At 44.2% G+C, this 14,155-nt stretch overlaps 1 protein-coding gene across 2 annotated transcripts in view; it reads right to left on the reverse strand.

Annotated features, from left to right (window-relative positions):
* TFAP2D (transcription factor AP-2 delta) overlaps nt 1-6,037 on the reverse strand; it is a 47,872-nt gene extending 41,835 nt beyond the window's left edge. The window contains exons 1-3 of one of the 2 annotated variants that reach the window (XM_058836021.1): nt 5,985-6,037; nt 4,531-5,028; nt 937-997 (exon numbers count right to left, since the gene is read on the reverse strand). In XM_058836021.1, the coding sequence (XP_058692004.1) occupies nt 937-997; nt 4,531-5,028; nt 5,985-6,023 (598 nt within the window). In that variant the 5' untranslated portion in view covers nt 6,024-6,037. Of the gene's footprint in view, nt 1-936; nt 998-4,530; nt 5,077-5,984 lie in introns of those variants that run through there. The other variant, XM_058836020.1, reaches the window with a different exon arrangement.
* Between the last annotated feature and the right edge of the window lie 8,118 nt (nt 6,038-14,155).

Consider the following 14,155-nt stretch of genomic DNA (forward strand, 5'->3'; position numbering starts at 1 on the left):
AAAAATGTCCCCTCCCCGGAGACAGAGCCCTCTCCCCATCCCCGCCCCCCACAGGCGTGCGGGACTGCTGTTCCAGCGATAAACAGTTTTGTTTCTGTGGGACTAAAGTTTGTCTAGGGAAGTGATGGCTGAAAGCAGCTCCCTGACACAGTAGTATCACGCCACCCAAAATATCTCCCAAATATCTGTTTTTCGTGTTGGGTGTAGTGAATAAGGGGATAAAAGCACAAGAAAATGAGCGTTGTGAGAGGCTGAGTCGCCAAGTGTCCTCTCCCCGATGGCATCACCTGGTTTATATCTGGAGTGAAAGGATGTGTTTAAGATGTGTTCCTACGTTAGGCCTTTAGACCAGTGTTGTTTCTCTTCAGGGTAAATGATGGCAATAACAAACTCCCCGGGACATTCAAATTTCGCAAATTCTGTAGAGATGTGTATTTAACACGAGTTCCAAACCTCTCCTCTAACTTTGATGTTCGATATTTACACTGACAGATGGTTATCAAATGAAGTGACACTCAAAAGCGAGTTCCACACCGGTCTGTAGCTCTACTGAAACCACATTTCCCAAAAAAGTCTTTTTTTTTTTCCCCTCACACGAGATCAAGCTACCGATTTAACAGCCCCGCGCCAGGAAACACGTTTCTCAGGGATGATCCCGATTAAACGGGGAATGTTCTACCGAGGCAGGAAACCTCAGAATTCAGCGAGAGTATCCGAGAGCTACCGAGGAGCAGCTCGTTTGTACAGTGCAAATGGACTGTGAAATGTGAAGTGCTCTAAGCGAGTTTGAAAGTACTTCTGACAAACGGCAAATTACCACATTTTCGGCAGTAAATCCAAACTACGCTAAACAGTGGGGGAGGGAAAGGCAGGGAGAGATGGAGAGGGATGTATGTTTACAAAAACTGATGGACGCAAGTATTTGTAACCTCTTACCTCTTCTTATCACACCTCCTTGCCCGTTGAGTACAAGTCCACACTGGGCCTCCACTGAGCTCTTAAGTAATGAGGGAAAACAAGGAAAGAAAGGAAAGAAAGAAATCAGACACAGAAACCCACAGAGAGATCACACAGCTTTTGTTTTGTTGCATGACTCGGCCAGGAACAATAGTTAAGGTGAACTGGAAAAACACAGTTACTTTCAGCGAACCCAAGTGAAATCCACCCTCCATCCTGCCATCTGCCCCTACCCCATCAAACGCAGAATAATTTTCCTTTCATTGCCATTTAAATACGAATTTATCCCGAACTGGCAACTTAGACCGGCGATTACATGGCAGGATAGACAAACAAGTGCTTTTTAGAGAAGTGTATTCCCGCTCGACAGTTTCATGCCCAAAGCTAAAAAATGTACTTTACTGTTTTTGTAGTGTTTAGCGGTATATTTATATTCGGGCACAGAGCTAAATTCGCAGATATGTTTTGCGACACATATACACCGACTTAGAAAGTCTGCACAGAAGTAGACAAAGAGCACAAACAACAGATGACCTATTGGGCTTTGCCGGCTCCACAGAGTCGTGAGGGTGCTGTAACAATGCGTGTGTCAGCACATAGGTGGGATGAATATGCATCTGTGTGCGCACACACACAGGCACCCATGTGTGAGCGAGGGGTGAAGAACCATCAAAAAACCTGCCTAGGGCTTCTGGTGCACGTCCGAAGAGATCTCACTTCTTTATTCTCCTGTTACAAGGCTGGTTATTTGGGGATCTTCGCCCTCCTTAATAAATATTTTTATTGGAGTGATAAAAGACTTGAAAGGGTTGGGTTTTCTTTGGGTTTTTCCTTATGTTGGGGTTAAAAAAACACAACAAACCAAACCTAAATCTTTGCCCAGTGGAAATGTGTTAAAGACGCATTTTCCTCTACAAACAAACGAGGTATTGGACATGAAAGAGGCCTTTAAGGGTGTTAACCTATTCAACAGCCCGTGAAGAGTTAAGTAAATGCGGAGAGAGTCGGTGCATAATAAAAACCCCACTTTACAAAACAATCTTTACAGTCCTGGCTCTCTCCCCCACTTTCACCATATTGGCGCTGGCCCTGTAAGACCTTCCTTTTCAAGGCCCTTTTTTATTTTAAGTGTTCTGCCTTAAAGTGATTATGAAATCAATATGAAAAAAACTTGGCGACTGAGCATAAATTAAAGCGGTGATGGGAAAAGGTGTGACAGTTTTCTTTGTTGCCCATGGAAAATCTTTTTAGGGCACTGAAAGATGCCACTCCAGCTCCAAGACTGTTTGCATCTGTTAGGCTGACTTAAACCGCCCTCGAAACTATTGGACATTCACTTAAAATTCTGTGCAGGGAAAAGTATATTTACATTTGTTGCATTTGAAATGAGGCATATGCTGATGAACGTTTTAAAAAGAAAGACTAAGGAGAAAGGGGTAGACTGGTTAGACCACAATTTTAGTTTAAAAGTATTTCTGTGCAGTCCTGTTTCTGCTCGCCACCAAAACGCTTCCCTCTACACCCGCAGTGATATTCGCGAGAGTCCAACTTTGTTCTGAATCATCCAAGTCCTAACGACAAATATTAATATTTTCAACTTCTCACTGCTCAGGCCTTTTGATACCTCTGCACACTCCCTCTTGTGTCCGGAAAAAGAGGGACGAGGAAAAAAATAAAGAAGAGATTTAAGTACAAAGACCTAAGTATTTTATTTGGTAATAACTTGTGATCGAAAAATTAATATTTTCCAAAGGAAAACTGTTGATTTTCTTCTTCGTTAAATAAATAAAAAGAGACTGTGCCTCTAGCAGCTTAACCAACCAACCTTTTTTTTTTTTTTTTTTTTTTCCTTTTTAAAAGGGAAACATGTTGTTTGGTCGGATGACATTGCATAAATGACCAGTTGAATGGCACTAAGTCGAAAATTGGATAAACTATGGTGCTTTTTTGCCCGGGACTTAGGCATTGTCTGCTGTCTTGCAAACGTTCCTAATCCCCTCTTTTGAAAAATACAAGGCTTTGTGCCTGCCAAAGAAAAAAAATTTGTACAGATACAAAAAAATCAGCAGCAGACGTGGTTATAAAAAGGAGTAAATAGGTTTTAGTTGGGGTTGAGCAGTGAATGGCAGACTTTTTTTTTTTTTTTTTTTTTTTTTGAGGGGGGTAACATAAGGAGATCCTTGTGAAAAATGTAAACAAAAAAATGGCCAGAGAGGACAAAATTATATAGTAAATTTTAGTGGAGAAAGCTAGGTTTAAATAGCTAGGTTGTTCTCATCTGAGGTATAAAAGAAAACATTATTTGTTGGTGGAAATAGAAAAAAAAATGGGAAAAAAAGAGATTTCTTTTCCCTAATATAGATTGTTTGGATTTTTTTTATATTTTTTTTTTTGGTGCTTTGATTTTAAGGGACGAAAAATGAACATTCTTAATTTTACAAATTTCGGGTTGACTTTTTTTTTCCTCCAAGCCTTTGACCGCTACATCTTTTGGGAAAGAGCACCATAGCCAGCTTTGTATGCCAGGGAGCGAGGTGTGGGGGAAAAGTAAGTACAGTAAATACGGTCCCGTTTGTTTCTCGCTGCTGATGGGGAAGCCCTCAGTTCCTCAGCTCGTCGAGGGAAGGAAGGTTTGCTTTTGATTTGGGGCACATTTCGGAATGGGGGTTAGATACAGGATGGCGTTGTTTGCAATTTTGGAAACCAATTTCATTTAAGTAACCGGCTCGATTTAGCGGAGGTGAATTTTTAGCGCGTGGGAAAGGATTTCTGAGCCGATAAAGCTGAGCTTTTGATACATAGAAATAATTTTTTTTAGATGGTCCAGGTGCCGGTTTTAGGGTGGAGTGAATGAATACTCAGATAGACAGACGGATGAATTTAGCTTTATCTGCTGTACCTCTCAGCCTTTTAACACCTAGACAGGATATCTCGAGGCATTTTTATCATTCTGACGAACATTTGCTCCCGTTTATCTTTTCTCCCTCCTATCTAGGAAGGTTTGCTTTTGTGGGTCTGCCGGAAAGCAGATTTATTTCCTGCCCTGCCTCTTTTATCTTTCCCTACTCCATGCCTTCCTTAAATCATTTGCCTGCTCTGTCGCTGCAAAGTGCTCCTTGCGCCGAAAGAAAGGAAAAGTTTAGGGAAAGCGAGAAGATGGGTTTGTTCTGCTTTGGTTTGGGTTCCGTGTGACTGGGTAAGGGCTGGCACACGCACACTCACCCCGAGATCTCCGGGGGATCCCCACGGTCTCAGCCATCACAGAGACACAACCCAGGCGGCAAAGGCAGGCGCCAGGTTGGTTTTGTTTAGTTTGTTTCTTTGGCCAAAGAAGACCACTTGTTTTGTCGATTTTTTTTTTCTTTTTTTTTTCTTTCCCCCTCCACATTTTTTTCTCGCCGCTACTAATCTGGAGGGGACGGGCTCTGGATGGGGTTTGGGATGCATCTTCCCTCCTTTGTAAGAGCTATTCCGAGCAGAGGAAAAGGGGGGTGGGGGTGGGGGTGGTGGGGGGGTCCAGGACAGGGGGAGGGGAGGGGAAGGTACCTCGAAAGGAGATCGCATGCTATTTACCTGCAAATCGTCTGCTCCCGAGGCTGCAAGCCCGAGGCTTGGTCCTGGCAGGAGTCTTTGATCTGGATGCATCCCATATTGGGATCCATGGCTCATAAGAGACAGGTCGTGGCGGCGGTAAGCATCTAAGCACCCCAGCTCTCTCCTCTGCTCGTCCAAGCAGGAGGACTTGAGTGCCCGCGCATTGTGCAGGTTGATAAAATCAGTGGGTTCTCCATGGTGGATCTGCTGGTAATATTGCTGGGAGTGGTGGAGAGAGTTCAAGGAGTAAGCGTCGGGGTTGACTGCCGGGTGGCTGTGTTGGAACTCGTAGTGGAAGGACTGGTGGTGCAGTGGGGTGTACTGGTGGTTAGTGGAGAAGTACGGGGAGGCGAACTCGGTGCCCGTGGTAGAGTAAGTGAGAGGAGATGAGGAGGAATAGGCGACGGTCGAGTTGGCCACAGACTCCAGGCATCCAAGCTGCATCAAACGGTAACTGTTTGATCCGTCATGACGTATCTGAAAGGAAGAAGTGAAAAGAAGACCCCAAAACTGGAGGTTTATCATTGAAAACCCCGGGTACGGTTCTTCCAAGCACGCTGTCCTGCATAGCTTCTCCCCCTGCAGAAGCGTCTAAGCCTGCGAGCGGCAACCCCAGCAACAAAAGATCCTTTCCTACCTTGGGCTGGTGCCATAAAGGTCTGTTCAAAAAATCATAAACAGCCCAGCCTGCCCTTAATACTGTCAAGCGAAAGGAATCCACGCACTGAAATAAAAACTGTCTATCTATCTATCTATCTATCTATCTATCTATCTATCTATCTATCTATCTTCTATCTATCCATCTATCCATCCACCTCCTGATCACAGCTGTAATATCTGGGGCTGACACAAAAAAAAAGTCATCAAACAGAGGAAACTACCGAGAATACACACAAGTCCCGTCCCTATGTTACAGCGTTACACATTGAGAAAGCTTTGCCGCCTGCTTGCCTTCCTTTCTTCCTTCCTTCCTTCCCTTCTTTTTTTTTTTTTTTTTGAACCCCTATTTTTCTTTCTTTTTAAAATAACGAATCAGATCCAAAATTCCCCCCCTCTTTTCCCTGCGTTTCGAAAGAAAGGAGAGTCCTGCTTTTTAGTGAGAACTCCCCATTCCTGACGAGCTGGTGGTGATTTCTCTCCACTTCATTATATTATTAGGGGTATTATTCTGATTTTCGTTCTGGCAACGGTTTTAACGTGGTAATGAGTTGCCCTTGCTGGCGACAGATGTCATAACGAATTTTCTCTCTATACTTCTTTAAGTTATCTCTGAAGCCGGATTATAATTAAACGTAACGGTCCAATATGGATTTTAAAAAAATGGAAACAACCACACAGGCACATACACACACACACAGATGCACACACACATCCACACACACGCGCGCACACACGCACACACACACACACACACACTCACACACACAAAATACCTCTGCATCGTGGACGAGACCTGGAAAGGTAGTTGACATTTTTTGGTTCTCCGAAAAAAAAAAAAAAAAAAAAAAAAAAAAAAAGAAGAGGAAAAAAACCCCCAACTCTGGATAAAACTCCCCTCTCCAAATAAAAAAAAAAAAAAAAAAAAAAAAAAAAAAAAAAGGAAAAAATTGAAAAATCCAAAGTTCATGTATTTCCCCAATTTTTTTTAGAAAAAAATCTCTACAGACAGAGAGAATTTGCAATGTATCTGCATAGATCAGATCTCTCGCTTTTCCATGCACCTCCTTAAAAACCTGTAGGAACAAAATTTTCCCTCTGCACAAAAGCTGCTCCCTGGATCAGATTTTGTACTTGCTGGGTATTTCTTTGGCTGATGTCGTAGGTCCCTTGGTAATATAGAAGTTTTGAAAATTAAGCATCAGCACTGAGAACTGGGAGGACAATAGATAGAGGAGCTTCATCCCAGGAGACAAGGAATAAATATTGTATCTTCGCCTAATAAGGAACTGTAGGTTCTTTCAACATTTTTATACATTTTTTCCTCCACTCTTTAGAATGCTTTTTCTTACCCAGGCTAATATGGGAACTAATCTGATCGAAGGGGGTATTTTGTGTACATTTTATTGGGAAGACATAAAGCTAATATATATAAATATATATTATTAAACCATCCTTTTCAATAGGTAAGTGCTCCTTCCTGTTGATTATACTGCTTTTAAATACTGACCAGAATCTAAGATTGCACATTTGTATGTGTGTCTGTTTAAGTGTATTTTTTTTTTTTTTCTAAATGAAAACTATGTGGTTTGTTTTGGTTTGGGTTTTTTTTTTTTTTTTTTTTTACCCTTTCATTTACATCGAATTTAAGTCCACCCCACACTCCAACCTGCTTTTAAAGCTGCCTAATATGTTATCTTACAGGCTTCTTTAAATAGCATTTTCAAACATAAAACTAGGGTGAGACCACAAAGTATCACTGCAGTGACATATGATATTATGGAATTATACATAAAATACATATAGATCTACGGAATTACATCTGTAACAGGAGAAAGAAAAATAGGGAAGGGGACGTAAGAGCTAAAGACCACTGATAGCTGGTTCGACATTTCCAAGTGCCGATATATTTTGGAGATGGGAACGCACCGAGGCTGCGTAGCCCCGGGTTGCAAAGCTGAAGGGGTACGTGATTTATTTATTTAGTGACACGGGTCCGAGGAGCTGCCACTCGGGGAATGAGTCCTGTCTGCCTGCTCGGCGCCCCCCCTGTCCCTGTGGCCGCAGGTAGCGGCTCTCCAGCCCCGCAGTGACTGCGGGCTCCGCCCGGGGAGCGCCCGGGGGGGCCGCCCGCTGCCGGGCGAGCTCGGGGCGGCGGGGGGGACTCGCACACCCTCGCCGAAGATGCCAGCCCAAATGGCATTTCCCGGCGGGGAGGCTCTGCTGATGGCTAGCTTCCACCCGAGATAAGCCTGGAGATAGGAGAGGGTGTAACTTGCTTTTAATTGCCATTTAATTTGGGTCGCGTTTAAGCGTTTAAGCTGCGAAGGTGTCTTAATAATAAGCCGGAGGCAAAGAGGCATGTGGCTCCCTGCCTCGCTCTTTCCCCTTTATTTATTTATTTTTTTTTTAAGGTCCAGGTTTTGGGAGGGTTTTTTGGTATCTGTTCATGCAGGCTAACAGGAGCTGTCACTCAGCCCTCTTTTCTTCCTACAAATGGACAAAGGCACAAGACTGGAATGGAAATGCATTGTCTGAAATGGGAAAGTGCGGGTATCCCGGCGGGCGGGGGGGCAGCGGGAACACATCACACCCATCACACCTCTCCGGAGAGCTGCTGGGGAGACGATGGGCTCCACCCGAGCCCCCCGCCCCGCCCGGCCCAGCGGGGAGGGAAGGAGGAGGAAAGAGAAGGAAGGAAGGAAGAGGAAGGAAAAGGAAGGAAGGAAAAGGAAGGAAGGAAGGAAGGAAGGAAGGAAGGAAGGAAGGAAGGAAGGAAGGAAGGAAGGAAGGAAGGAAGGAAGGAAGGAAGGAAGGAAGGAAGGAAGGAAGGAAGGAAGGAAGGAAGGAAGGAAGGAAGGAAGAAGGAAGGAAGGAAGGAAGGAAGGAAGGAAGGAAGGAAGGAAGGAAGGAAGGAAGGAAGGAAGGAAGGAAGGAAGGAAGGAAGGAAGGAAGGAAGGAAGGAAGGAAGGAAGGAAGGAAGGAAGGAAGGAAGGAAGGAAGGAAGGAAGGAAGGAAGGAAGGAAGGAAGGAAGGAAGGAAGGAAGGAATTGCTTCTTCTCCTAATTTGGATTTCCTACAGTTCTAATCCTGCTAATGGAGCACAATATTTCACCCCAGTATATAACTGAAAAAGAAATCTAGGATTTTCTCCAAGTTCAGATTTTGTTTGATCTTCTCAAGATTTTGATACTTGAGAGAATTGAAAAAAGGCACGGGACAAAACCCACCTTAATGATGTGAACAAACTGTGACCTTTCCAACACCCCTTTGGAGTGTGGCGAGCGCAGTGCAATCAGCCACACCAGCCTTGAGCAGGGCTGCTCAGACCTGACAGAAAAAGTTAACACACCGCGAACACACCTTCCCGATGGATGGAGGGAGAGACAGGACAGGTATTCCGTCCTTTGAGAAGGAAAACAAACACCCTTCCAAACATTCATGGCAGAACACTCCGCAGCTCTCTTGACTTTGGTTATTTGCACTGTGCCACTTAAGTACTTTTCTTATTTTTAATTTTATTTATTTTTTTTTTTATTTGAGAAGGGAGGAGAAAAGGTTTTCCTCGACCTGGCCAGGCAAGCCCGGCTCAGTGCATGAACGAGCCACAGACGGTGAGGGGACACAACCAGGAGGACAGGGGCAGAGGCAGTGTGGAAGCGCCCGAGCCCCCGCCGTGACCGAGGGCGCTCCAGGGCGCTTCCCAGCAAGTCACCCCACAGGGCACTTGTTCCTCTACGCACTTAGTTATTTTATTTTCAGGACACCACGGGTGTGAGAGAGCGGTGTGGGGACAGATTCCCTTCCTTGGCACGCCGTGGGTGCGGCGGTGCGGGATCAGCCGGCCGTGGGTGCGGCGGGGGACGCGCAAGGGCTGCAGCGCTCCCGGCTCCCGGAGATCAGCCCGCTGCAGGACATCAGTCTGCAGAGACATCTCCCCCGTGCCCACCCCTTCCCCCTCCATCCTCCCTTCCCACGCACACGCAGCCCAGAGGAGCCCACAGCCACGCTACCAGCCAGCCCGCAGCCAACTTCGTTTCAAACAACAACAAAGCCACCAAAATGGTTTTGTTTGGAGGAAAGTTTATAAGAAACCCGGCTTGCCAGATGCACGTTACTGGTCAGTTCCATCTGTTAGCTTCGTTTACAGACCCTAAAAAAAAAAAAAATCATATAGACCGTTTTCGCTTTAACTCCCTCCAATCCAATTAATAACGCGAGTCAAACTGCAAAGCACTTATTAATTGCTCCCAAAGAAAAATCTTTCAGGAAAGTTAATTGGGAGCTTTCTGGTTTCCAACCAGCTCTATGAGCAGAGCAGACAGACTTTGCCTTGAGTTTCATTATGGCTGAGCACGTTGTTTATCCCCTGCCTAAAGTTTGCTTCTGCTCCTGAGCTACAGATTTTTTACTTTTTAATTTTTTTTTTTTTTTAAGGAGTCTGGAAAAAAATCAGACTGGGCTGGGAAGAGTGGGAATTTTGGGGAAAAAAAAAACACCAAACCCACAAGAAAATTCCAAGTTCCTCTCTGGGATCATTCTTACTTCAGATTCATTGAGGTGTGTAAAGTGTGTGGTGCTGCTGCAGGGACACAGTCTGGGCTCGATGTCTGGCTGCTGTGTGAGAGCAGCTCCTGAGACTCACAGAGCTCTCATCTCCTGCTTGTCTTAAAAAAAAAATTCCCAGCATTCAGGAGCCTGAAATCACAATTTTCCCTTTAATGCTCCATCTGGCCTTAGCTCCTGCGTTTTGCTGGTCACCCAGTAATAGTTAAATTTATTTTTAATTAAGAGCCTTCTCTTCCAGTGAAAGCCACCAGAACTTGGTCTTTGCTGGACTTGAACTTCTGATGACTTTTGTGGGAGTTTCTTGTGTCTGAATGAGATCAGAGTAGTTCCAGACATCACAGGCAGACAGAGTCAGCAGAGTTAGGGTGTACAGTCAGAAAGGGTTTTTTGCTGTCCATCCCCCTTTGTCCTCTGCAGTTGTCAAAATTTGAGGGCTTGGAGCTTTGGGGATGTTCAGCTGACCCAAAAGAAAAGCAGCCCTGGGGTCACTTTTGTCATGCCTGGGTCCTGACCATTGTTTGCAGAGCTATTGCTGTTGAGCCTGGATTATCTCAGTTGATCAGAGCATGGAGCTGATAACAGCATCGAGGCTGTAAGTTTGATCCCTGTATGGGCCATTCTTTGTCTTATCTTTTTTTTCCTCTCCATTGAACTCCTCCCTCTTGTCTGGCAGAGGGGCTGAACCTGATCATGGTCCCCTCTGTGCTGAGCATCACCACCCCATCTCCCTTCTCTGAATTTCACAGAAAGGGAAAACCCTGGGAGAGCCCAGACTTCTGCAGGTGGGAAGGAGGGAGTTGGAAACCTCCCTCCACATACACCCACAGATTACACCTGCATTTCCAAATAAACCTCTCTGTGTGAGAGAGACATGTTTTTTTTTTTCCCCCATTTCCCTTTAAGAATCATAATTTTGAGGACCCAAATTACATTAAGTTGCTTTTCCTCTGCCAAGGAGAATGATTTCATATTAGAGTCCACAGAGTGTAACTATGGGCAATAGAAATGGGGAGTTTGAAGTGGCTTTCTTCAAACCTCAAGACAAGAAATGTCCTGCAAAAGATTTTTCCCTGCCCTCTGGACACAGCTTCCAAACCCACCACCATGTTCCCCACTCCTCCAAATTTCTATTCTGCATCACCACAACAGCTGAAAGGCAACATTTGGACAGAAAATACATTTGCAAGCATTAAAATGCTGTGAATATATTAGTCAAAACTTAAAGAGTATATCTGTTGTCTTCAGTCATTTCTTTGATGGCAGCAAGGCTTCCTGCTTGTTGAGGCTTTCATGAGGACTTGAGGGCAGCTTATTTCAAGCCAGGTACCTGGTGTCACCCAGAGCAAATGCAAAGGGAGAGGTGGGGTGGCTTCAAAGGTGTCAGCACTGATCAATATCACCTGGCTGTAAACCAGACCACTTGCCCATTTGCAGTGAATGTCATTCACACCATTCCATGCAAGGATCAGGAGGGCAGAATTCGTGGCCACTGCACTGCAACCTGGCTTTCTAGGTATTTGGCAAGGGTGGTCCATTGACTGCCTGTCAGTGAGAGACCCCTTTCCATTCATTTTACTGGTTCACTTCCCCCATCCCCATCTTCCTTAGTCTCTTTCTTCCCTTCTCTCTGCTGGCATGCAAACAGAGCTGTTAGCCCCACAGCTCCTATTTCTTCTGATAAGACTCCTGGTGATGTGACTTCTCTACTTCTTCTTCAAGCCCCCTCCCCCAGAACCACAAGCTTACTTCTTTCACAGAGCTGCTCCCCATGCTTATCCTCTCCACTCATCTGATCCTGTAGCCATTGTGTTTCTCCCTCTCAGAGTGTTTTCCACAGCTCCCTGAGCTGCTCAGTCCCCCATCCCATCTGTCTTTGCTCTCCAGCCAGACCCCGAGAAAGCATCTTCTCTTGGCTTTGCTTGTCGAGGTGTGGATCCTCCTGGGGACTCTGCCTAGGGCCCTTATTACACGGCTCCTAGGGCTGTACCTGCTCCATGGAGGCCTCTCCACCTGGTCCTCCTTTCCAACAGCCTCTGGTGTATCCTGGTCTTGCACACACTCCTGCTTTAAGGCATTCATTTTGTCACTACTGTTTTGTTACCAAGCTGTCTACCCACCTTCCCTCCCTCCTTTAGGCACCTGCAACAAGAAAAACAGGCTACCTCCACTCTTCCCCCTTTTGGGATTTCCCCCCTTTCAATCTTCACACAACACCGATTTTTGCCAGTGCCTTTTACTGCCATGTTCCTATTTCTTTCAGCATTTCTCCTGCATCCCTTAGGGGGGTAACATGCCGACTGTCTGTGGCAGCTGTCCTCGCTCCAGTTCTGCGAATACTGAGACAAAGAAAAACCTCCCTTCCTCCTTCCAGCTTCTCTTGAAAGCAAACTACTTCTGTCAAGTGCTCTTGCCATTCCTTAGAAGCCTTTTTATTTTCCAGTGACCTCTTCTGTACTTGAAGAATGTCCTATTACTTTATTTATCTTGCTCTCTTGTGCAGTTCTCTCATTCTGGCTGCTCTCCCATCTCTTAGACTTCCCTTCCTCAGGTAATCCTCTCAGACCTCTTTTCCTTTTACCTGATCCATCTCACTCCTGTAGGTCACCTTTTTACCCTTAAATCCTGTTCTGATTCTGTGCCTATCTGAAGGTATTTACAGCTGTGAGGAACAGAATCACAATAATTTTGGAGAATCCTCTAACAATCTATTTTATTTTTTTTCCTGGCTAATTTCTCATATTCTGTGTGATTTGCTGTTCTGAAAAGGGAGGTTTGGTTATAATTACAAACCTAATTAGGCTCTAATTCCTCTTCTCTGTGAAAGCCTTTCCTTCTTGCACATCAGTAGCTCGTCAGCCAATTCCCTTTGCTTATAAGTCATTGAGGCTCTTAAATATTGGCAAGGGAAAAATTCACAGATATCCTACCAACATTTGTGATCTCAAGTTTATATCAAGGAAGAAGTCAGAAATTAAAGCCTTAAAAGACTCTCTCTCTATGACAATGTTTTTTTTCAAATTGTGATCACTTGTTGCTCTGACCATCCTTTCTAACTGCTTCACTGAGGATTTGTCCAGCACTATTGTTGTTGTAAGTTATTTCCACTATTAATACTACACTGGAAACTGATAAAAGGAGACACAGACATAACCATCTCTGTTCATGGAATGGGATGAACTTCGAAATTTAACTGTAGAGCAAATTTAACCTGATTCTGGGAAACCACATAATGGTTAAAAACCCCAAAATGTGACTTGAAAATTAACAGGAGTCCTCACTCAAATTCTTGCTTCACTTCTTGAAGAACTGGAATAGGTTTCCCAGAGAAGCTGTGAATTCCCTATTCCTGGAAGTGTCAAAGCCCAGACTGGATGAGGTTTGGAACAACCTGGGATAGTGGAAGGTGTCCTTGTCCATCACAGGTGGTTGGAACTGGATGATCTTTAAGGTCCCTTCCAACACAAACCATTCTATAATATTGGTGTATAGACATTTAATAGAGGCTTATATATAGACATTTTTAGAGGCTTGGCTCTAAAGCTAATAATTCATGTAAAACCTTGTGGGTCTCAACAGGGATATTCCTTGGGACAAGAGTGGAATAGTGGAAAAATGTAGACTTGGCAAAACCATTCACCACCATTTTCATTTGCCTCTTCAAACTGAAGTACATATTTTGCTTAAAATCAGCCTGATTTCAACAAAATTTGTAAGACACTTTCACTGCCTGTTTTAAAATCTAGTTACTGAAGAGATCTGAAGCCTAATTCTACAGAAAGCAGAACAGGAAACTCTGGGATATTTCTGCTCTTTGATGTAGCATGATATCCATACTCAACCAAGGCAAGAGGAAAATTCCCTATGTGGTGGGGATTTTGCATTAAACAATTACAATTCAGTGGAAACTCTCATCACAGCTTTAGATTTTGCTGCTCAGGAGAAAGCACTGGTGATGGAACTGGAAATCCTGCAGTTACCTGGTAAATCCCATTGAAAGCTCTATTTTTTTAACTCTTGCCAGTTTTAGCCCACAAGGCAAGTCTAAACCAAACTCTCCACATGTAGCCAGCTAAACTAGGATTTTAGAAACTCTTCTGATCATGAAATGCCCAAGAAGGCATTATCCATGTTATTTTCTGGATGCCTTTCAATGCATGAGGCAAAATCTTATCATTAAACTTCTCTCTGGTAGTGGAGAATGAAAACATCTGTAGACTGTGATGTATTAAAGATGTACCTTATATTAGAATCATCCATAATTAATGCAGACATTCCAATAAATAATACAGTGTCAGGTTCTTTGGATTATTGAGTGTGTTCCACTGTGCTCATACACTTATGCAGTGCCAGTAATAGTGAGCAAGTTTTTTTTACCTAA

This window comes from Poecile atricapillus, chromosome 3 (assembly GCF_030490865.1).
Source record: "Poecile atricapillus isolate bPoeAtr1 chromosome 3, bPoeAtr1.hap1, whole genome shotgun sequence".
Taxonomy (NCBI): domain Eukaryota; kingdom Metazoa; phylum Chordata; class Aves; order Passeriformes; family Paridae; genus Poecile; species Poecile atricapillus.